Source organism: Cebus imitator, unplaced genomic scaffold (assembly GCF_001604975.1).
Source record: "Cebus imitator isolate Cc_AM_T3 unplaced genomic scaffold, Cebus_imitator-1.0 Scaffold254, whole genome shotgun sequence".
Classification (NCBI taxonomy): domain Eukaryota; kingdom Metazoa; phylum Chordata; class Mammalia; order Primates; family Cebidae; genus Cebus; species Cebus imitator.
The window spans coordinates 646,897-669,393 of NW_016107569.1; the positions used below are offsets into that span (position 1 = coordinate 646,897).

At 56.0% G+C, this 22,497-nt stretch overlaps 1 protein-coding gene across 1 annotated transcript; it reads left to right on the forward strand.

Moving 5' to 3' along the window:
* The first annotated feature begins 3,935 nt into the window (after positions 1-3,935).
* FAM78A (family with sequence similarity 78 member A) lies at positions 3,936-22,112 on the forward strand. Its single transcript, XM_017499052.2, has 2 exons — positions 3,936-4,437; positions 18,882-22,112. The coding sequence occupies exons 1-2, from the start codon at positions 4,115-4,117 to the stop codon at positions 19,408-19,410; spliced, it is 852 nt and encodes a 283-aa protein (XP_017354541.1). The 5' UTR covers positions 3,936-4,114; the 3' UTR covers positions 19,411-22,112.
* The last annotated feature ends 385 nt before the right edge of the window (positions 22,113-22,497 follow it).

Sequence of the window (22,497 nt, forward strand, 5' to 3'; positions counted from 1 at the left end):
AGGGGCCGAGAGCTGGGGAAGCCGCCAGAGCCCTGGTGGGCGCTTCAGGAGCCAGAGCAGGGAGTGCATGCAGGAGCTGATGCCATTCACACCCTTGGCCTGGCAGAGCTGCCCTGGGGGAGCTGCCCCCCCAGCTCAAAGCCGGCACACTGGGCCATGCACTGATGCTGCCTGCTCCCTTCTCCAGCAGACTGAGATGGGGTCCTCTGCAGGGGTGATGTCAAGGGGGAGCAGATTAAGGGAGAGGGGTCTTCTACTTTGCAAGTCCTCACCGTGTGGACACCCACACACCTCTGCCCATAGGACTTCCTAGTGCTCCCATCATAGCTACAAGGGGCTGGCCCCGGCTAGCAAGTGGGGTGTGCTTGGTGAAGGCGTTGAATGTGGGATTTGGAGCTGGTCAGATCTGGGCTGGCATCCCGCCTCTGAGAAGTCACGATCCCCTGATCTCTGGGTTTCTCTGTCTGTGGAGCCCACCGCCCAGGGCCAAGGTCAAGGATAGAAGACACAGTGCCTGCTCAGTGTAGTACCTGACACATAGTGGGTGCTTCACAAACCCAGGCGGAGCCCAGGGCTGAGGCTGGGGGGCACTTGAGAGAAGCCCACCTGCAGCAGCTTCACTGCTCAGGAGGCAGTTCAGTGCTCTGGCCCCTGCCCTTTCCACATGGGGGATGTGCAGCTCTCCCCCTGTTCATGGAGCACTTGAACTTGTCACCTCATTTCCAGGACAGTGTTTCTACCCTCACAGAGCACCCTGGCCAGGCTGTCGGGGTGACAAGAGTTGGCAAATGAGACAGATGCCTCAAAAGTGAATATCTTCCCTACACATAAACTGAGTAGCGCAATCATTATCTGACCTCACAAGAGGTGTGGAAGTCCCTGTGCCTGCCAGAGGGGACTGTTTCGTGGGGCTGTTGGTTCATGGAGGGGAGACATTGCTTCACATGGTGAAGAGGCCAGGGAAGATGTCTTCCTGGAGATGGACATTTATGTGGGGCCCTTATGGAATCCGTGTGCTGTCTGGGGTTCTACTGTGTCCAACAGGCCAAAGGGGCTGCCTCTGTGGCACTGGCATGCTCCCCTGCCTTAGCTAGAGTCAGTGGGACTAGGGATAAGCCACCTACTAGTTGCCCTGGAAAGGGACCACCTCCTCACTAGCTGGGGACATGGTCTGCTAGCAGTGCTGGGGTGAGGGTGTAGCTGGGTGAGAAGCGGAGGCCACCCTAGCCAGCCACTTCCTGCTCCATGGCTGAGCAGGTGCTGCTGTGAGATGGCCTAGCTGTTCACTCATCAAAGGAGAGACCCCAGAGTGGCCAGCCCCTCAGCCCTTCCAGCCCACCCTCACAAATTCGGCATGCTCTGGGATTTGCTGGAAGCACCCCAGTGTGCTCTGGGATTCACTGCCCTGAACCAGTTGTGGGCACCTGTGGAAGTCAGAGTCATGGGGATGGGGTGGGGACGAAGAGTGTGTGGAGTGTGGCTTTAATGTGGCTGCCAGATGTCCTTATATCACAAATTGCTTGGGCTTCCCCTAGGTGTAGTTGCAAGGTAGGGGTGGGGTTCATAGCTTTCCTATGGCTGTCCAGCCTCACGCACCTCATGAGCCCCTGCACTGGGACCACTGGATTCCCAGTCTCAGCCAGAACACCTGCAGTGGGGTTGGGGACCTTGGGCAAATCCCCCAGCTGCTCAGCTCTGGATCTGTGGAGTGCACATCACCACAATGTCCCTCCACAGGGAGGCCGATGGTGGCTGAAACGATGCTCGGGTACAGCGCTCATCACACAGCTGGTGTCCAACAGGCAGCCAGCAGACCTGCAGGAGGGGACTCACTTCTCCCCAAACTTCTCTCCCCTCCCCCGCCACCTTCCCAGCCCTGCAGCCTACAAAGCCTTCGCGCTGTCTCCACCAAGCCACTGTCTCCCTGCAGCCAGGAAACCCAGGGCAGGGCAGCCCTTCTGCGTGTGCTCGGAGTCCCAGAAAGCCGCTAGTCCGGAGAGTTCAAAGGACACAGGGAGCAGCCCACCTAGCCCGAGACAGCAGCGAACTACACTACCCAGAATTCCCGGAGCTGGCCAAAAAGGAAATGTCGTTTTTGCAAAGAGAGGCTCAGCTCCCCCGGCAGCTGGAAAGAGAGGGAGGGAGGGGGAGCGAGGGGGAGCGAGGGATTACCAGGGGGAGGGCGGGCTGTGTGCCGGGAGCGAGGGTGGAGAGCCGGGCGGGCGGGGAGGAGGAGGCGGCGCCCGCCCGCCGCCACCGCCGCCGCCTGCGGACCTGCATCCCCGCGGGGCTGGCGAGCGGGCGGCGGTCCCTGCGTGCGCCGGCTGCGCTCGGCCGGCGGCGGCGAGCGGACGCGGGGGCCGGGCCCGCGCAGGGGCCGAGTTTCTGTAAAGTTTGACCCGGTTGCCTTTCCGATGCTGCAGCAGAGCGAGGCAGAGCGGGGCGCGCCAGGCGGCTGCGGCGCGGCGGCGGGGCTGAGCGGCGACAGCGCGCTCACCATGATCATAAAATAAAGGAGGCGCGCGGGGTGGGGGCGAGAGAGCCCCGAGCCTCAGCCCTCCGCCCCCGGCCGCTCCCCGAAGCCCCGGCCGGCTGAGGGTGGGGGCCGGGGGCGCCCACGCCGGCCCCAGACCCCAGTAGAGCCAAGGAACAGTGCCCGGGGAAGGGGGTGGGCTGGCGAGGGCGCCCCGAGAGCCTGCCTGCGCCGGGGTCAGGGGCGTCCGGAGGGCGGCGGCCGGGGCCAGCAGAGCGGCCCCGGGGCAGGTGAGTCGGCGGCGCCGTCCGGGTGGGGGCGTGCGCGCCAAAGTTCCCCGGCAGCGACTAGCGCGCCTGAAGCGCGGGGACCCGGGGCTGCTCGCGGCTGGAGAGGGTCCGCGGAGGCGCCCAACGCGGCGGGGCAGGGGCACTACGCCCTCTGAGGACCGAGAGACCCTGGCCGGGAACGGAGCGCCCGCCGGATCGGACGGCCCTGGTGGATGGCCCTGCGCCCAGGGGCCAGAGGGACCCGGGTGGGAAGGGGCGCCTGCCGCTGGCGGCGTGGCGGCGGGGGCAGCGTAGGGCAAGTGCTCGCCTCCCTCTGCAGTGGCAGTTGCTCGCCCCCCACCCCGCCCCCGGCCGGGAGGGTGTCAGCGGAGATGTCACGGGTGGCGATTATTCGCTGGCGCGTGCGGTCGTGCGGCTGCCACTGACGGGGCGGGCGGGGTTGGGGGAGGGCCGCCGCCTCCGGGGAGACCGCCCAGAGCTGCGCCGTCAGCTCCGCAGCCCGCGCCCGGCGCACACGCGTCGCCACCCCCGCGCGCCCCCCGCAGCAAAGTTCGGTACAACTTTGAGGCGGGCCTTGACGCACTGTCCCTTCCACTTCCCACCAGGTCCTCGGCGGCTGCGGCGAAGCAGGCGGCTGCGGCCGGAGGCGACAGCGGCGAGGCGACACCGGCGCGCCCGCGTGGGGGCGTCCCGCCCGCACCCGCGAGTGGGCGCAGACGGGGACCTGCGTCGCACTCCCCCGGCACCGGCGAGCGGCCCGAGCCCGGAGCTCGCCTCCTGGAAGCCCTCCTGGAAACCGCGGGTCGGCGCTCGCTCCGAGCGCGCCGGGACCTCGGCCGGGTGGACAGAAACTGCTCTGCAATTGACTCCGCCGCGCCGGGCGGGTGCGGGTGCTGGGTCCGGAGGGAGCGCGTGCGGAAGGCCGGAGGGCAGGAAGTCGCGCTTCTGCAGCGAGGGTGGCGCGACCGCGCGGGGACGGAGCCTTCCTTATTTATGATCTGCTGGCGCTCGCCTGCTTCCTCCGAAGACTTCAGGGAGAGTCTGCGAGCTGCCGTCCCCGCGTGTGAGGCACAGAAGGGCTGGATGTCAGAGCGACATGACTATTCATTAAACTCCAAACTTTTCTTTTTTTAACCCAAAGAATATCGGTGATTTTTGTCCACTGCGAGGAGAAGAGCGAGCCCAGGGCTCTTGAAATGCAGCAGAATCCTTATTTATAAACAGGCCGCGGTAGTGATATATGCAATCCCCCTCTACTCAGTGAGTTTTCTATCCTATGGATAACGGTCTTGAGAGTTGAGATTGGAGAGCAGCGCCGTCTGCGCTGGGTCCTGCAGCCTACGTCCTTTCAATGCCTGGTTCTCTCTGTGACTGCTGGCCTTCCCTGGAGATCAGAGCACTCCTGTGTGCCATGGGCTGTATTCAGAGCATCGGAGGCAAAGCCAGGGTCTTCCGGGAAGGGATCACGGTGATTGATGTGAAAGCCTCCATCGACCCGGTCCCCACCAGCATCGATGAGTCCTCCAGCGTGGTGCTCCGCTACCGGACACCCCACTTCCGGGCCTCGGCCCAGGTGATCATGCCGCCCATCCCCAAGAAGGAGACCTGGATCGTTGGCTGGATCCAGGCGTGCAGCCACATGGAGTTCTACAATCAGTATGGCGAGCAGGGCATGTGAGTACGGCTGGCAGTCAGCTCTGGGGTTGGGGGACTGCTAGGGGTGGCCGAGCTTGGAGGCCTGGTGGTGGCCCATAGGTGGGGGGGAAGGTGGAGATACCATGGAGGCAGGGGGAAGCTTTAGGCAGGCATGGAGGTGGCCTCCTTGGCCGGGTGGCTCCTTGAAGGGTTTGCCTGTGGATCCAGACTGGGGTCATGGCCCTGCACCCTACCCTGCCACTGCTTCCCCGGGGTTCCTGTGTCCTTCCCTGCAGGATGCCGAGAAAGCAGAGGAACATCACTCCCAGTGTTCCCTGGCAAAGCAAGTGTGCCGTCCGCCTGGGGAGTGGTGGTGCCATCAGGGGTCACCAGAGAGGCTACAGGGCTGCTCTCCAGGCCCTGGCTCTGTGGGAGCTCAGGGCAAACCCTCAGGCCCACTGCAACTCCCGGACCTGTGTGTTCTGGGCTTTGCGATTGGGCCTCAGTGATCTTTCTGGCGGCTTCAAGTGTATTCGAGAACCTGGGGGAGTGCTTCGCTGTTCCAAGCGGCGCTGTTTGAGAGCACAGTTAGTTTTAAAAGCTGGATTTGTTTCACAGGGTAGCACTTTCTGTCTCCAAGGCAGAAGGCCCCTTTATGCAGACGACTCCAGTGTCCCTCCGGCGAGGCCCTAACAGGAACAGCAAAGAGAAGCCTCTTCTCTGCAGCCCCAGCTCCATCTCCAGAGTGTGCCTAGGGTGTTGGAGGTTCCGGTGGAGACACTGGGACCCTCGGTCTCCTTTCCTGGCCTGCCTCCTGACCCCAGAGAAAGCCGTCCCCGGGGTGGAAAGGGCTCCATTTAGACAGAGTTGGGAAAGTGAATTAACCTGAAGCATCACCCTAAGACAGAGGCAGTGAAAATAGCTGTTTCTGAGCATGAAGACCCTTTGGAGAGAGCCAGGGAGGCCTCGGGGGGCAGCCAGGCCACAGGGCCCGTGACTGGCTGTGGACACTCCCAGAGCCTCTCTCGGTGTCCACTCTGCAGCGTCACTTCCCGGTCTTGCAAGTGGGGAAAAGAGAGGAGAATTTCTCAGGAATTGGAATTTATCACTTGATTTGAGAACCTCGTGGGCCACTTGTAAATGAGAGGGGTGGGGGATGGCAGGACACGAGGCCTCATGGCTTCTCCACTTAATGATTCCGAAGTTCTAAAGGAAACACGAGGATCACAGTAACCCTTAAACCCAGGGTGTGACTGTGACCATCCCAGAGGTGGATGGGGGGCACATCTGAAGGCTGTCACCGGCCTTCTCCACCAGCCTGATTTCTGTGCCAAGCCCTTTGCGTCTCAAGAGCAGCTAGTACCGTAATCCAGTTCAGGCAGGGGGCTGCCTTTCTATTCTAAGCAGGGAAACATGATTCTTAGTTATGCAGTGAGGACCTTTTCTAAGAACCCTTAAGCCCAGAAACCTCCTCGGGCTTTGAAGGCATCCAGGACAGTTGTAGAAACAAAAGTTTTCCTAGGGGTTTTGGGCTAAGCCTAGTTTCTTCCCTAGAACGGGTAGGGAAGCCAGTGGGTTCTTCTGAACTTGGAAAAATGTGAGCATTAGTGGGAACTAAATTCTAACGAGATTGGTGCTGCTCGAGGTGGGAAGGCAACAGGCTTGGCCCGAGGTACAGACTCCAAGCCTCAGTTTCCCCATCTCTGCGTATGGGCTTCCCATGTCTTGCCCAGGACTTGTTCTCCATCTGGTGACTCTGATTAGGTGTGGGTGATGTGGCTGGAGCCAGGCCTCACACTCAGACCTGAGACTACCTTGCTCTCCTTGGGCCAGTCCTCATGACTTCCTAGGCAGATCCGGGTGGGAGGCCAGACTCTGCCACTTTCCAGGGTGTGACCTTAGGCAAGTCCCCTTACTGCTCTGAGCCTCACTTTACACATCTGCAAACTGGGGCTGGGAATAGCCCCTTCCCCATGGGTTATTGTGAGAGTCACTCGAGCCAACCAAATTTGCCAGGCAGTCAGCCCTGCGCCAAGCTCGCGGTGAGTACTTAACTGCAGGCACTGATGGGATGGGGATCGTCCTTAGCGGTGTTGTCATTGTGACTGTTATTCTGTCAGACAGAAGTGGCTAAAACTACAGAATTAGGACAGATATCAACCACACCATATATCGAATTTTCTCCCCAGCCCAAGTCTTTCTCTGTCACGTAGGGCCCACTTCCTGAGTTTAAAACTTTTTAAAGCCATGTAAGGCACGAAGCGCTTGCATTTTAAAGTAGCTCCAGGCCATTTTCCTTGCTCTCCCTCTGCCCCTGACGTTTCTCTTTGCTCCCACTCGCTCTGGGGACTCCTCTGCAGGGAGCCTCTGTGTCCCACCCAGTTCATTCTCCCTGGGTGCACTGGCTGTGTAATCCCAGTTGGGATAGGACCAGCCCCAGGGACAGGATGGAGTCGGAGGCTCCCTGGGAGGGGCGGCTTGGAGCAGATGGGCAGAAGGGTTCACGCATCCTGGCCCCAGGCTTCAGCCAGACAGCCTCAGGGGTTCCATTTGGTGTCTGTCTGTGAGGGTGAGAACTTCCCATAGGCATCTGTGAGGATTCACTCAGTGTGGGTGAGTGTCCTGTGGCTCAGAAGTAGACGAGGTGGCTGCCGAATACTTATTAGTAGTCAACAGAATCGTCCTAAGGGGCTGAGTTGGCAAAGAACAGAGCCCCGGATTCAACCTGCACCCTCAAAGGGCTCATGGAGAAGGCCAGGATGTGGCCTTGCTTCAGCTCCTTGGTGAATGGAAATAGAAGCATTTAGGTGGGATTTATTTATTTATTTATAATTTAAAAAAAAATTTTTTTTTGAGACAGAGTCTCACTCTTGGCGCCCAGGCTGGAATGCAGTGGTGCCAATCTTGGCTCACTTCAACCTCTGCCTCCCAGGTTCAAGTGATTCTCCTGCCCCAGCCTCTGGAGTAGCTGGGATTACAGGTGTACACCACCACGCCTGGCTAATTTTTGGCTTTTAAGTAGAGGCAGAGTTTTACCACGCTGGCCAGGCTGGTCTCAAACTCCTGACCTCAGGTGATTGGCCCACTTCAGCCTCCCAAAGGGCTGGGATTCCAGGTGTGAGCCAACACACCCAGTCTTTGGTGGGATTTAAAACCTCCTTCCTGTCTCCCTTGCCCCAGGCCTCCTGTGGTGACTTCCATTTTCCAAGTTTTTAAGCCTCGTGGCATGAAGGAAAGGGAACAGTGGTTGAGGTGACCAGGAACCCCAACCAGCCCAGAGCTGTCCCTCTGCTCTGCCTGGCCCAGGGTCCTGTAATTCTTTGTGCGGGTGGGGGGTGTCCTGTGCATGGCAGGGGGCCGGGCAGCATCCCTGGCCTCTACCTACTCCATGCCAGGAGCACATCCCTGCAAGCTGTGACAATCAGTCATGTCCCCGGCACGGCACGGCCAGACTTAACGGGAGGGGGTGTGAAATCACACTTAGTGGAGAACAGCTGGACTCAGACCCAGACAATTCAAATCCTTAAAACGAAAGCCAGGCCCTGTGCTTTGCGGCCGGGGAAGGGACGGCCAGGTAGCAGGAGCTAGGTTAGGGCTTCCATTCTTCACAAATGGGCTTGTATCCAAAATGTTAATTCCAAATACTTAACCAAAATCCATAATACCCCCAAACGTTATCCCTGCTTAAAATTAATCCCTAAGCCAGGAGGATAACTTTTTAGAATGACATTCTGCGTTTGAAATATTTGAAATGGAACAATTAAAAAAAAAAAAAAACCACCTCAATAATATGCTGACTTTTACAGACAGAGCTGGCAAAGGGTGAGTTTCTCTGTGCCAGCATGAGAGGTTTCTATATGGCTTTGGGTCCAACCCACATCACTTTAAAAGCCAACCCCCCCCACCCCCCCTTCCAAATTGTTGGAGACACCTGCCTCCACAGCCCGGCCCCCGCAGTTCCTCAACTGCCACCTGTCAGCTGGTACAGAGTCTCCAAAATGACAAGTCACAATTTCTCGCCTGTGTGGGAGAAGTTCCACATTGTCCCTGGTTTGCCCTTCTCTGGAGCCCCCTAGGAACGTGGCCCACAGCCACGGCCAAGGCCAAGACCAGGGGCAGTGTATGGCTCAGGATTCTGCCACAGGAAAGACTGGGCAGGGAGGCAGGGAAGCAGCTCAGATAGAACCTTTGGGTTGACAGGGACACTGCCCCATGCCCATGTGTAGAAGGGTGGGAACCCCAGCTCCCAAACCTTGGGCCAGCCTCTTAACCTTTCCAAGCCCCACTGTTCCCATCTATGAAATGGGAATATGAGTCCTCCCCCATAGGGTTGTGATGATAAGAGCTTAGTTCAGCACCTCAGGTATACCAAGCACTCAATATATGGCAGCTGTCAATCATAATTACTGATAACGTCTTATTCATTACACGGTGCCTGTCAGAGTCAGCGGAAAGGAGGCAGTCTTGTTGCTATTGGTACATTATCCCTTCTCTGGGTTTCAGATAGCTTTCTCTAGCATGAGTGCCTTGGATCATGAAACCTCTGAGGGTCTTTCTGGTCAAAACATGTGCCGTCACTGTGTTACGGAAGGCCAGTGACCAGCCTGGACAACACAGTGAAACCCTGTCCCTACAAAAGACACAAAACAATTAGCCAGGCATGGTGGTATGTGCTTGTCATCCCAGTTACTTGGGAGGCTGAGGTGGGAGGATCACCTGAGCCTGGGGACATTGAGGCTGCAAGTGAGCTGTGATCATACCACTGCACTCCAGTGAGACCCCATCTCAAAAAACAAAAAAGCTGGTGGGAAAGGACAGGGCAGGGTTGGAGGGACCGCTGGGTACCACCCAGCCCTGCTGGGATGACGCTGAGAATGGCTGCCTTGGGCCCCTTTCCACCTGCTGTCTCCCAGCGTCCTCCCCAGGAGCTCAGGAGGGCGTCATTTTATGATGTGGCCGCAGCATCTAAGACCTGAAGCTGCTTGCCTGAGCAGTCTTGCTCAGCGCCAGCAGATCTGGGGACAGGCCATGAAGGAATGTCCCTGTTGACCACGTGGCCTCTTCCTGAAGCCGGGCCCTGAGCTTCAGTTGTGCAAAGAACAATTGAGGAAGAGGCTTCCTCTCTGTAACCGGAAGGTGGCCTCCCCCATCTGCTGGGCCCTGGCGGAGGCAAGGGTGGGGTGGGTGGGAGAGGGAAGTCCTTGTTTCAAGGCTTTGGGGTGGGAGGAAGTAGGGGGGATGGCCCAGCCTAACAAGAACTCCCCCAGGACCAGCCCCGGCCAAGCAATCACTGCAGCCCTCATCCACTTTCCAAAGAAACATCCACTGGAAACAAACATTGGCTGCTCCCAGAGACGTGCGAGGCGGCACTCCACAGCTGTAGTAATCAGGGAAGTTACATACTGACGTCCTTTGTTTTGCTGATCAGGGTTGGGTGAAATGAAAAAGATCAGTTGTGCCCGGTGTTCAGGGGAGGGGGGCATCCTTACCTGTTTGTGGGAGGACAGTTGAGGCAGGCGAGGATGCTGAGAGGTGAGCTTGGCTGTGCCTGTTACCATTCACATGTGCGTGTCTTTGAGGTTGGTGGTTGTACTTTTTTTTTGATTCGGAGTCTCGCTCTGTTTGCCTAGGCTGGAGTGCAGTGGTGCAGTCTGGGCTCACTGCAACCCCTGCCTCCTGCCTTAGCCTCCTGAATAGCTGGGATTACAGGTGCCCACCGCCATGCCTGGCTAATTTTTGTTATTTTTAGTAGAGACGGGGTTTCACCGTTTTGGTTAGGCTGGTCTTGAACACCTAACCTAGTGATCTGCCTGTCTCGGCCTCCCAAAGTGTTGGGATTACAGGCATGAGCCACCGTGCCCAGCTGTACTTTTTTTTTTGAGATGGATTTTCACTCTTGTCGCCCAGGCTGGAGTACAGTGGCACGATCTCGGCTCACTGTAACCTCTGCCTCCTGAGTTCAAGCGATCGTCCTGGCTCTGCCTCCAGAGTAGTTGGGAATTACAGGCACCTGCCACCACACCTGGCTTTTTTTTTTTTTTTTGTATTTTTAGTAGAGACGGGGTTTCAACACGATGACGAGGGTCTTGAATTCCTGACCTCAAGTGATCCTCCCGCCTCAGTCTCCCAAAGTGCTGGGATTACAGGTCTGAGTAAGCACTTCCAGCCTGTAATTTTAGAGCCTTTTGCAGAAACCTTGTGCCCCTAGCTCAGGGCCTGCGTGTTATCAGAGGCATCCAGAAAAATAATCTATTGAACAAGTGAATTAGTGATCATGTGAACGGGAGAAGCAACACATCAAGATGCACATGGGCTGGGCGTGGTGGTTCACACCTGTAATGCCAGCACTTTGGGAGACGAAGGTGGGCGGATCACCTGATGTCAGGAGCTCGAGTCCAGCCTGGCCAACATGAAGAAACCCCATCTCTACTAAAAATACAAAAATTAGCTGGGCGTGGTGGTGCATGCCTGTAATCCCAGATACTCGGAGGACTGAATCGCTTGAGGTGCAAGAATCACTTGAACCTGGGAGGTGGAGATCACAGTGAGCCGAGATCGCACCACTGCACTCCAGCCTAGGGCAACAGAGCGAGACTGACTCAAAGAAAGAAAAAAAAGGAAAAAACATGCACATGTGAGGATGTTAACTCCAGCACAGCTCCTAATAGCAAAAAGCCAGGAACAACTCAAGGGCCCTTCAGCAGGGAGTGAAATTGCAGTCTGTCTGCAGTGCAGACTCTGAGGCAGGGCCACAGGCGCTGAGGCCAAGGTAGAGTTATAGATACTTCCACATGGGAAAATGATACATTGTTATTACATTGTTGTTTAAAGACATTAAACAGTCTGTAGGGTAGTAACCCATTTTTGTTAAAAAGAAAACACTGAAGGTTGGGAACATATCCTGTGTGTATGCAGAGAGCAAGGTCTCAAAGGATGTTTACCAGAGTGTGTGGGGCACACGGGGAGGTAGGTGCTTTCAGTTTTCACTTGATACACTTCTTTTTTTTTTTTTTGAAATGGAGTCTCACTCTGTTGCCCAGGCTGGAGTGCAGTGGCATGATCTCGGCTCACTGCAACCTCTGCCTCCCAGGTTTAAGCGAGTCCTCTGGGATTATAGGCACGAGCCACTGTGCCCGGCTAATTTTTGTATTTTTGGTAGAGAGGGGTTTCACCATATTGTCCAGGCTGGTCTTGAACTCCTGACCTCAGGCAATCCGCCTGCCTCGGCCTCCCAAAGTGCTGGAGTTAAAGGCGTGAGCCACCGCGCCTGGCCTTTTTTTTCTTTTAGAGACAGTCTCACTCTGTTGTCCAGGCTGGAGTGCTGCGGCGCAGTCCTCGCCCACTGCAGCCTTGAACTCCTGGTCTCAAGCAGTCCTCCCACCTTAGCTTCTCGGGTAGCTGGGAGTACAGGGATGTGCCACCACGCCTGGGTAATTTTTAAGTTTTTCATACAGGTGAGGAGCTCTTGCTTTGTTACCCCGGCAGGCCTTGACCTCCTGGGTTCAAGTGATGGCCCCTCACCTCCAGCCTTAGACTCCCATAGTTGAGGTTGCAAAAAGGAGATTAGGCCAGGCACGGTGGCTCATCTCAGCATCTTGGGAGGCTGAGGTGAGAGGATCGCTTAGATTCCATTAGAGCCTGGTGGGGGAGAACTGGGTCAGGTTGGGGGCCTTGGCCCAGTTACTTCCCAGTTGTGTGACCTTGGACCTGGCCTCTAACTGCCCTAAGTCTCCTCTATAAAATGCACCTGACAGCCCCAGCTCTAGGGAGGTGTGGTGCCCAGTGCAGCCCTTGTGCTCACTGCACCAGCTGTCACCATCTGCTAAGGTGACCATCCAGTGAGTGGCTCTTGCAGCTGCAGCCCTGCAGGATTAGCAGAAGCTCAGAGCAATTTTGGGGGCCCTGAGCTCTTCACAGAGGCGCTCTGTGGGTTTTAGGGGAGACCCAGCATGCCACTGACAGTCACTGATTCCAGCCACAGACGTTGATGGTGCCCGAGCTGGGCCAGGTGCTGTGATACACCCCAGATACATGGTGATGGGTGAGGCAGGCCTGGCCCTGCCCTCATGGCCTCGTGGTGTGTCTGGGGAACAGACTGGTAGCAAATGAGCGTGTCAGTATTTAATCATCCTCATGCATGGGCCACGGGGCAGCGGGACGAGATCCAGTAGCATTGAATACCGGGGCACCTGGCCCATGTGGAGGGTCTGGGCGGGCTTCTTTGGGGTGGTGGCTGCAGAGCTGAGTAATGAGCAGCTATGAACGAGGCGAAGAGGAGGAAGGGGAGGTGGAGGATGAGGATGACACTGCTCCCAGAAGGGCCTGAGAGGGGGGAGGATGGCCACTGCAGCAGCTGAGAATGGCTGGGGGCCCTGGAGCCCAGGGAGGACGTGTGTGTACACGTGCATGTGTGCACGCACGCAGGGCTCCGGGCTTCAATTGGATCAGTTTTAAGAGCATAGGGGAGTCATGGTCTGTTTAACAGGGTTGGAACCATGCAATCGGATTTGTGTTTTTAGAAGATCCCTCAGGCTGCTTCTGGGAGGGGAACAGATTGCAGGAGGCTGGGAGACCAGGGAGGGGCAAGGCCAGGCTGGAGGCAGAGGAGGAGAAGGGGCACAGCCTGGAGGTTCAAGGGGGAGTCCAGGATGATGCAGTGTCCCGGCGACACAGGCCTCCCCATTGCTCACCAGAACAGTAGCTCTGTCCACCCATCAGGGCTTCATGGCGTGTTGAAGGCAGGTGCCCTGCAGATGTTTGTTGGGTGGGTGACGATGGGAGTCAGGACAGGGACGCTGCAAGAGGCTGAGGAGGCCACTTCAGCCCCAGAAGCATTCTGATGCCTGAGTTCCAGCCTGTGGGGTCCCACACCTAGGAGGACGGGAATGTGACAGGCGGCCTTAGCTGCCTCTGCCCACGGCTGTGGAGGCGAACAGCCTGCTGGCCTCCTAGACTGGGCAGCTGCCTGGGGCCTGCACTCAGAAGGGCCCTGAGCGTGGTTTAAGGGTCTGCTGTCACCACATTGAAAATCTCAGGTTCTTTAGGGCCGGGCGCAGTGGCTCACACCTATAATCCCAGCACTTTGGGAGGCCAAGGCGGGCGATCACCTGAAGTGTCAGGGGTTCAAGACCAGCCTGGCCAACATGATGAAACCCTGTCTCTACTAAAAAAATACAAAAATTAGGCTGGGCATGGTTGCTCACACCTGTAATCCCAGCACTGTGGGAGGCCGAGATGGGTGGATCACCTGAGGTCAGGAGAGTTGGAGACCAGCCTGACTAACATGGTGAAACCCTGTCTCTACTAAATAATTAGCCAGGCATGGTGGTGCATGCCTATAATTCCAGCTACTTGGGAAGTTGATGCAGGAGAATCACTTGAACGCGGAAGGCGGAGGTTGCAGTGAGCCAAGATCATGCCATTGCACTCCATCCTGGGCAACACGGTGAAATTCTGTCTCAAAACAAACAAACAAAAATCAGCCAGGCGTGATGGCAGGTTCCTGTAATCCCAGCTACTTGGGAGGCTGAGGCAGGAGATGGATTCGGGAGGCAGAGGTTGCAGTGAGCCAAGATTGCGTCACTGCATTCCAGCCTGGGTGACAGAGCGAGATTCCATCTCAAAAAAAAAAAAAAAAAAAAAAAGGAGAAAGGTGGTTAAGACATTGCTTAACTTTAGACTTTTACATTCAAAATAATTGGGAAATTTCAAGGACAACTATTAACAGAACATAATTAGAATGTTTTAAGTCCCGGCCAGGCGCCGTGGCTCACACCTGTAATCCCAGCACTTTGGGAGGCTGAGGTGGGGAGATCACAAGGTCAGGAGATCGAGACCATCTTGGCCAACATGGTGAAACCCCATCTCTACTAAAATACAAAAAATTAGCCAGGCATGATGGCGTACACCTGTAGTCCCAGCTGCTCAGGAGGCTGAGGCAGGAGAATTGCTTAAACCTGGGAGGTGGAGATTGCAGTGAGCCAAGATTGCGCCACTGCACTCCAGCCTGGTGACAGGGTGTGACCCCCTCTAAAAAAAAAAAAAAAAAAAGAATGTTTAAATCCCCAATAAGTACAAAGAAGAAACAAGAAGAAAAAAAACAACAAAATCTGTAATCAAAAAAAAAGGCAGGCAAGCAAAAAGCATTAAAAAACTGAGTAGAAATTTAAGAGAAGGAAGTTCATATAAAAATAATTCATCTGGGGCGGTGGCTCATGCCTGTAATCCCAGCATTTGGCAGGCTGAGGCGGGCGGATCATCTGAGGTCAGGAGTTTGAGACCAGCCTGACCAAAGTGGTGAAACCCTGTCTCTAGTAAAATGCAAAATTAGCGGGGTGCGGTGGTACCTGCCTGTGGTCCTAACTACTCAGGAGGGTGAGGCAGAAGAATCATTTGAACCTAGGAGGTAGAGATCACACCACTGCACTCCAGCCTGGGTGACAGAGTGAGACTCCATCTGAAAAAAAAGGCTTCAGGTCAAATCAGGGCTACCTGGTCTGGGAGAGGCACACCTGTAACTGCTGATGCCACCATAACCCTCAAAGGGTCTCCAGAAGCTTCCACCGACTGCTGTTGGCTGCACCAGGCAGTGAGTATCAATGCATTTAACATCACAAAACCTGGCAGGCAGACGGCGGTGGATTGTCCGAGGGCTGCTGATCAGACAGTGGAGGCCCAGTGCGTCTGTGACCAGACCACAGAGCAAGTAGCCAGGGCTGACAGTGGACCCTGGGCTGCTGCAGGTGCCCCTGAGCTGTACCCTTGACTGCACTCTGCAGGTGGAGGGATCCACGCAGCCTGGTGCTGATTTGGCCTGGCCCTGGTCCATGCACGTCCTGCGTGACACAGTGCTGTCTGCCAGCCTGGGAGGCTTCTCACCTGTCTGTGTCTGAGCCAGGACCTGGGAGTGTCAGGGCTGGGGAAAGAAAGGAAACTCAAGGCTGGGGTCAAGAAGAGGGGGGCCGTTCTGCTGTTCAGCCCCACTCCCCCAAACCTGGCCTTCAGCTCTTTGCAAATGAAAGGGGACAAGGCCAAAGCAGGGTTCCTTATGCCAGTTTGCTTCTGCCTTAAAAAACCAAACAACTGGAAATCTTTTCCGCAAGCGTAAGCACTGAGTTTGGACAGAGTGGGCGTTTCCTTCTGAAACAGAAGACTAGGCCCCCGTGGACAAAAAGACCCTGAACCCTGTCTCCATCCGTGCTGGGGGACTGAATGAGCAGGCTCACCCCGTTGTCATCCTGCCTGTAGCTGTGGGGCCCCAGATCTTAGGAGTTGCTGGGTACTTCCGGACAGTGAGGTCTGAGCTGCCTGCAGGTTCCTGATTTGGGTGGGTGCTCCGGGGCTGGGCAGGAGGTGCCCACTAGGAAGCTGCTACTCTAATGAGTGAGCTTTTCAATGAAATGAACAGCATTAGCAAAATCATGTTCCTAATCATTCCTCCTATAGCGGCCCCAATTTTGCTAACTGCTACCATTTTATGATGCATAAGTAGGGGAATGCATTTTAAAAATTGTGGTAAAACCTATGTAGCATATTATAAAATTGACCATTTTATTTATTTAGTATTATTATTATTATTATTATTTATTTTTATTTTTTGAGACGGAGTTTCGCTCTTGTTACCCAGGCTGGAGTGCAATGGCGCAATCTCGGCTCACCGCAACCTCCGCCTCCTGGGTTCAGGCAATTCTCCTGCCTCAGCCTCCTGAGTAGCTGGGACTACAGGCACGCGCCACCATGCCCAGCTAATTTTTTGTAGTTTTAGTAGAGACGGGGTTTCACCATGTTGACCAGGATGGTCTTGATCTCTTGACCTTGTGATCCACCCGCCTCGGCCTCCCAAAGTGCTGGGATTACAGGCTTGAGCCACCGCGCCCAGCCTATTTTTTAAATTAGTTTTTTAAGACAGGGTCTGGCTCTGTCACCCAGACTGGAGTTCGATGGTGTGATCTTGGCCCACTGCCACCTCCGCCTCCCAGGTTCAAGCAATTCTCCTGCCTCAGTCTCCCGAGTAGCTGGGATTACAGGCACACACCACCACGCCCAGCTAATTTTTATATTTTTAGTAGAGATGAGGTTTCACCATGTTGACCAGGATGGTCTCGATCTCTTGACCTCGTGATCCACCCGCCTCGGCCTCCCAAAGTGCTGGGATTACAGGCTTGAGCCACCGCGCCCGGCCTATTATTATTTTTTGAGATGGAGTCTTGCTCTGTCGCCCGGGCTGGAGTGCAGTGGCACAATCTTGGTTCACTGCAATCTCTGCCTCCCGGGTTCAAGCAATTCTCCTGCCTCAGCCTCCCGAGTAGCTGGGACTACAGGTGCCTGCCACCACGCCTGGCTAATTTTTGTATTTTTAGTTACAGACAGGGTTTCACCATATTCGTGAGGCTGGTCTTGAACTCCTGACCTCGTGATTCGCCTGCCTCAGTCTCCCAAAGTGCTGTGATTATAGGCATGAGCCACCACACCCAGCCTATTTTTTAAATTAGTTTTTTAAGACAGGGTCTGGCTCTGTCACCCAGACTGGAGTTCGATGGTGTGATCTTGGCCCACTGCCACCTCCGCCTCCCAGGTTCAAGCAATTCTCCTGCCTCAGTCTCCCGAGTAGCTGGGATTACAGGCACACACCACCACGCCCAGCTAATTTTTATATTTTTAGTAGAGATGAAGTTTCACCATGTTGGCCAGGCTGGTTTCGAACTCCTGACCTCAAGTGATCCACTGTACCCGGCCAAAATAGACCATTTAAATCATTTATAAGTGCATAGCTCAGGGGCATTAGGTCCATTCAAGGTGGTGTGCAGCCTTGACCAGCACCCATCTTCAGAGCTCTTTTCATCTTGCAAAACTGAAACTTCATGTGCAGGAAACATCAGCTTTCCGTTCCTCTTTCCCCCAGCCCCTGGCACCCTCCATTCTTCTTTCTGTCTCTGAATTTGACAACGCTAGGGACTTCACATAAGGAGAATAACACAGGATGTGTCTCTTTTGTGGCTGGCTTATTTCACTCAAGGCTGATCCGTGTTGTAGTCTGTGTTGGAATGTCCTTCCTTCTTAAGGCTGAGGAACATTCCATTGTACGTATATAGCATGCTTTGTTTATCCATTTATCTGTCATTGGACACTTGGACTGCTCCCACCTTTCAGCTATTGTGATTAGTTCTAGGAGCAGGAATGCCTTTTTTTAGAGGTAGGGTCTTGTTGTGTTGGCCAGGATCATGTCAAACTCCTGGAGTCAAGTGATCTGCCTGCCTTGGCCTCCCAAAGTGCTCGGATTACAGGTGTGAGCCACCGCGTCTGGGAGTGTTTTTGTTTTGTTTTGTTTTGTTTTTTTGAGACAGAGTCTTGCTCTGTCACCCAGGCTGGAGTGCAGTGGCACAATCTCAGCTCACCGCAACCTCTACCTCCCGGGTTTAAGCAGTTCTCCTGCCTCAGCCTCCCAAGTAGCTGGGACTACAGGCACCTGCCATTACACCCTGCTAATTTTTGTATTTTTTTTTTTTTTTTGAGACGGAGTTTTGCTGTTGTTGCCCAGGCTGGAGTGCAATGGCACGATCTCGGCTCACCGCAACCTCCGCCTCCTGGGTTCAAGCAATTCTCCGGCCTCAGCCTCCTGAGTAGCTGGGACTACAGGCATGTACCATCATGCCCAGCTAATTTTTGTATTTTTAGTAGAGACGAGGTTTCACCTTGTTGACCAGGATGGTCTCGATCTCTTGACCTTGTGATCCACCCGCCTCGGCCTCCCAAAGTGCTGGGATTACAGGCTTGAGCCACCGCGCCCGGCCTTAATTTTTGTATTTTTAGTAGAGATGAGGATTTTACTGTGTTGGCCAGGCTGGTCTCAAACTCCTGACCTTGTGATCTACCCTCCTTAGCCTCCCAAAGTGCTGGGATTACAGGTGGGAGCCACCACGCCCAGCCAGGACTGGATTTTTAACAGTAGCTTGTTCCTGGGAGTACCCGCTGTATATGTAGGTGAGCGGAAGGCGCAGTGGCTGCAGGGTGTCCTGAGCTTCCCTGTTAACAGGTACCTTGGTGGAAACAGGTGCCTGGGTCCCAGGCCCCATCACTTGGCCAAATGTCCTTAGGAAAATGTGGCCTCGCTCTCCACCCCCAGCCCACCACTTTGCTTTCTGTATCCACAGGGAGGGGTTTCATGGAAAGGTTGTCTGTGAACCTGTAGGGGGCCCTGTACCCTGGAGTGGGTCCCAGATGCCACTGTACCCACCGCCACGTGGGAGTGTGGGTCTGTATGTCTCCAGAGCAACTTGGGCCAGGCGGGCCACTCTCTTCTGTCTGAGGGTTATGATTGTAACAGCAGCGATGATGACCCCTGCCCCCAGAATATCAAAGGGGACTGGGTGGTCTTCTGGGTCCGTTCCATCCTCAGGGCCCGGGACAGCCCCTGGCCTGCGAGGGGGACACAGAAAGCCTTGCTTGAGTGACCAAGTGAGTGAACTGGCCTTCCCTGTCCTCAGGTCCAGCTGGGAGCTCCCCGACCTCCAGGAGGGCAAGATCCAAGCCATCAGTGACTCGGACGGGGTGAACTACCCCTGGTACGGCAACACCACGGAGACCTGCACCATCGTGGGCCCCACCAAGAGGGACTCCAAGTTCATTATCAGCATGAACGACAACTTTTACCCCAGCGTCACGTGGGCCGTGCCCATCAGCGAAAGCAACGTGGCCAAGCTCACCAACATCCACCGGGACCAGAGCTTCACCACCTGGTTGGTGGCCACCAACACGTCCACCAACGACATGATCATCCTGCAGACGCTGCACTGGCGCATGCAGCTCAGCATCGAGGTCAACCCCAACCGGCCCCTGGGCCAGCGCGCCCGGCTGCGGGAGCCCATCGCCCAGGACCAGCCCAAAATCCTGAGCAAGAACGAGCCCATCCCACCCAGTGCCCTGGTCAAGCCCAATGCCAACGACGCTCAGGTCCTCATGTGGCGGCCCAAGTACGGGCAGCCGCTGGTGGTGATCCCACCCAAGCACCGGTGACAGCCAGGGCCACCTGCCAGGTTAGACTTGTGAATAATAATACCACTGAAAACAAAACGCAGACGTTCTCTTCAGTCATTCAGCAAGATACAACCATTCTACCTTCTCCAGCGGGCGGGTCTCACCGTGCTGATGCCCCCGGGAAGGCCTCCCCGGCTCTCGGCATCTGCTTCCTTTCAGGGAGAGGGGAGACCCAAGCAGGACAGACAGACCCCACGTGTGCCCTCAGGGTCACCTCTGGTCTCCTTTCCTCTCCTTTTTCTCACAGTTTCAGTCGCTCACTTGTCACAGATTCCCTGAAACACTGCTTTTTCCAGTTTTTTTAAACCTCTTCTTTTGGGGGTTCAGGGGCAGGAGGAGGAGGAGCTGATCAGGAGGGAGGCCCCAGCTCCGATCAAAGAGACAGATCCGCACTGCTGCCGATTTGTGGCCCTGGCCGGCCTTCCCCCCAGGTCCCCGTCCCCCATCATGCGGCCTTATGTAGACTTGCTTTGCCAAACTTTTGCCTTAAGCTGAATTTCAAGGAAGAAAATGAATCGGAGACAGAAAGCAGGATTTCTTTTCTACCAGACTTTTCCTCTTCTGCCAGAGGTGGAGGGAGGGGTGGGGTCGCCTGTGAGGTTCTCTTGAGACCTTCGTCCCGTTGTCTTGGGAGAAGGGTCGGGAGGGGCATTTAGAGCTGAAACCAGCTGCTCACTCTTTCTTTTTGGCAGAAACAAAACCACAGGCAGCCTCTGCCTGAACAGCCCCTTCTCTCCCCCACCCCTAGGTCGCATCCCCCACCTACGGAGAGGGGCTGTGATCTCTGGTGGGGTGGCCCCGCCAACGGCCTGGCCTTTTCTCCCCTCTCCTTTCCCAGCAGCCTTAACTTCCCATGGGCGGCTCCAGGAGAGGGGGAGGCTCCTGTGAGCCCAGGGGATTTTCACCCTCACAGTCCTCAGGACCTACCCCCAGTTGGGTCCCTGGTCCATCCCTCCAGGTATTTGGCTTTATCTTTCTCCATCCACACTGGTCCCCGGTGCCTGGGGGCTGGTCACCCGTACCACCAAGACACAGTCTCACTGTTAGTCTCAAAGGTAAGGAAGGCATTCACGTCCCCTCTTGCAGGGATTTTAAGACTTGAATGGGGCAGGCCCCGGCCCCTATGGCTGGCTGGGCTCTAGTGTACTGTAAAGGGGCCAAGACAGGGCTTGATCTCAGGGGGCACCCGTCCCAGGTCCTCGGGGCAGGGGGAGGGTGCAGTCAGGTTCTGCCACAGTGATGAGGTGGGAGGTACCCAAGCTATAGGGCAGTCTTGGGAGGCCATCAGCCGAGCCTCTGCCTCCTGTCCTGGTCAAGGGCTGGGAGGGCTGAGTTGGCCCATGGTTGAGAGGGGTCAGAGCCACTCTGGAGGCTGGGATGGCACAGCAGACAGCGTCAGGTGAGGACAGACATTGGGAAGCCCATCCCTGGGACCTGCTCTCCCTCGGTCCCAGGCCTCGGGAGCCTCAGGCCATGCTTAGTCCTGACCCATTGTGCCAGGGTTCTAAGTAGCTGCTGGCAGGGGCTAACGGGACATTCTGCTGAAGCCACGTTCCTTCCAGCTTGCCAAACCCACAGCTACCCCCCACCCCGCCCCGGGACCTGCTCTCAGCCTAATAATTATCAAGCACAGAAAACCGTCCATTTAGAAAAATAATCCATTTCTGCTGCAGATGAGCCACTTGTAGGAGTCTCTGTGACGGCGTGGGACAGTGTGGGCACCGAGGTTCCTGCCCCGCCCCTTTGTCCACGGGCTGCTATGTTTATTCAAGGGGTGCTTAATGCCCGTTCAGTCTCTGCCGTCAGTCTCTGGGCCCAGCTCGTGCCAGGAGGCTGTGCTGGCACACACTGGGCTGATGCTGCTGGCTGGCACAGTGCTCAGGGGGCCCTTGGTGGGGGCCGGACCTCCCCGCAGAAACTGCAGGTTCTCTTTTGTTAGTATGGGGGCCGTGCCATGGAGAGGCAGTAGCCTTTAGGGGAACAGTGGGTCCCAGCTGCAGGTCTGGGGATGGTGGGAATGGGCCTGGGACTCGGCTTTCATTTACTGGAGACGATTCTCCACTCAGGTCTTTATTGCACTAACGCGGGACGGGGCCCTGGGGGTTTAGGAAGCAGGTCTCTAGCTGCTGGGTTCTTCCTGGAGGTGGGGCTAGAGAGCAGAATGGAAAGGGGCTTCCTGAGCTGCTGGGGTGCAAGGAGCCCCGAACCCACATTTCTTGAGTGTGTGCAAACACTCGAAGCGGGAGCCAGCACCCCTCCCTCTGCATGCCCGGTCCCCAGCCCACCATGCCCCCTGAGCCACCTTCACCCACACCCTTTCTTTCCGCCCTTCCTTCCTCACTGAAGAAGGGCTGGGAAGACCCCAGCCAGGCTGCAGGTCCGGCTGCGGACGCTCAGCTCAGCTCCGGTCTGGTCCCCAGCCTCTTTCCTTCTGTCGGAGCACAGGCCCCAGGCATCCTTCCCCGGGCCCTGGTCCTCTTCTGTCCCCCAGCCCTGCCCTGGCGTGGACAGCCACCCACTCCTTCCAGCAATAAGCACTGTCCGTGGAGAGTACTGTGAAACAAACCAATGCACTTCCCAGGAGGCACAAGACTCTTGAAGAAAATGTAAAATGAACCTTTTTTAAAAAAAAAAAAAAAAACAAATATTCATAAAGAGAAATAAAATGTAATTTTAAAGTAGGCTTGGCTAGGTCCTGGGTGTTTCCGAAGCGACGCTTCACTCTAGAGTTGGTGGCTCAGTGCTGGCTGCGGGGGTGAATGTATTTGGGGGGGCAGGAAGATAGGCTGAGACTGGGGTCCCTGTGCTCAGGGCTGGGAGATGGGAGGAGGGAGCCAGTCTTTGAGGCCTGCACCTTCCAGCTGCTTCTGTTCACAGCCCTAGCTCCAGTGAGAGCAGCCCTGCAGCCTCAGCCTTGTACCGAAAAGCTTCCCTGCCAGTGTCCTGCCTGGAGGGTGGTGGGCCTGGAGGTAGAGCTAGGAATTGGGGGCAGCTTGGCTTTTTGACAAACAGTAAAACCCCTACATCAAGGGCGATTAATGTTTAGGTTGACCCTTAACTTGGGCC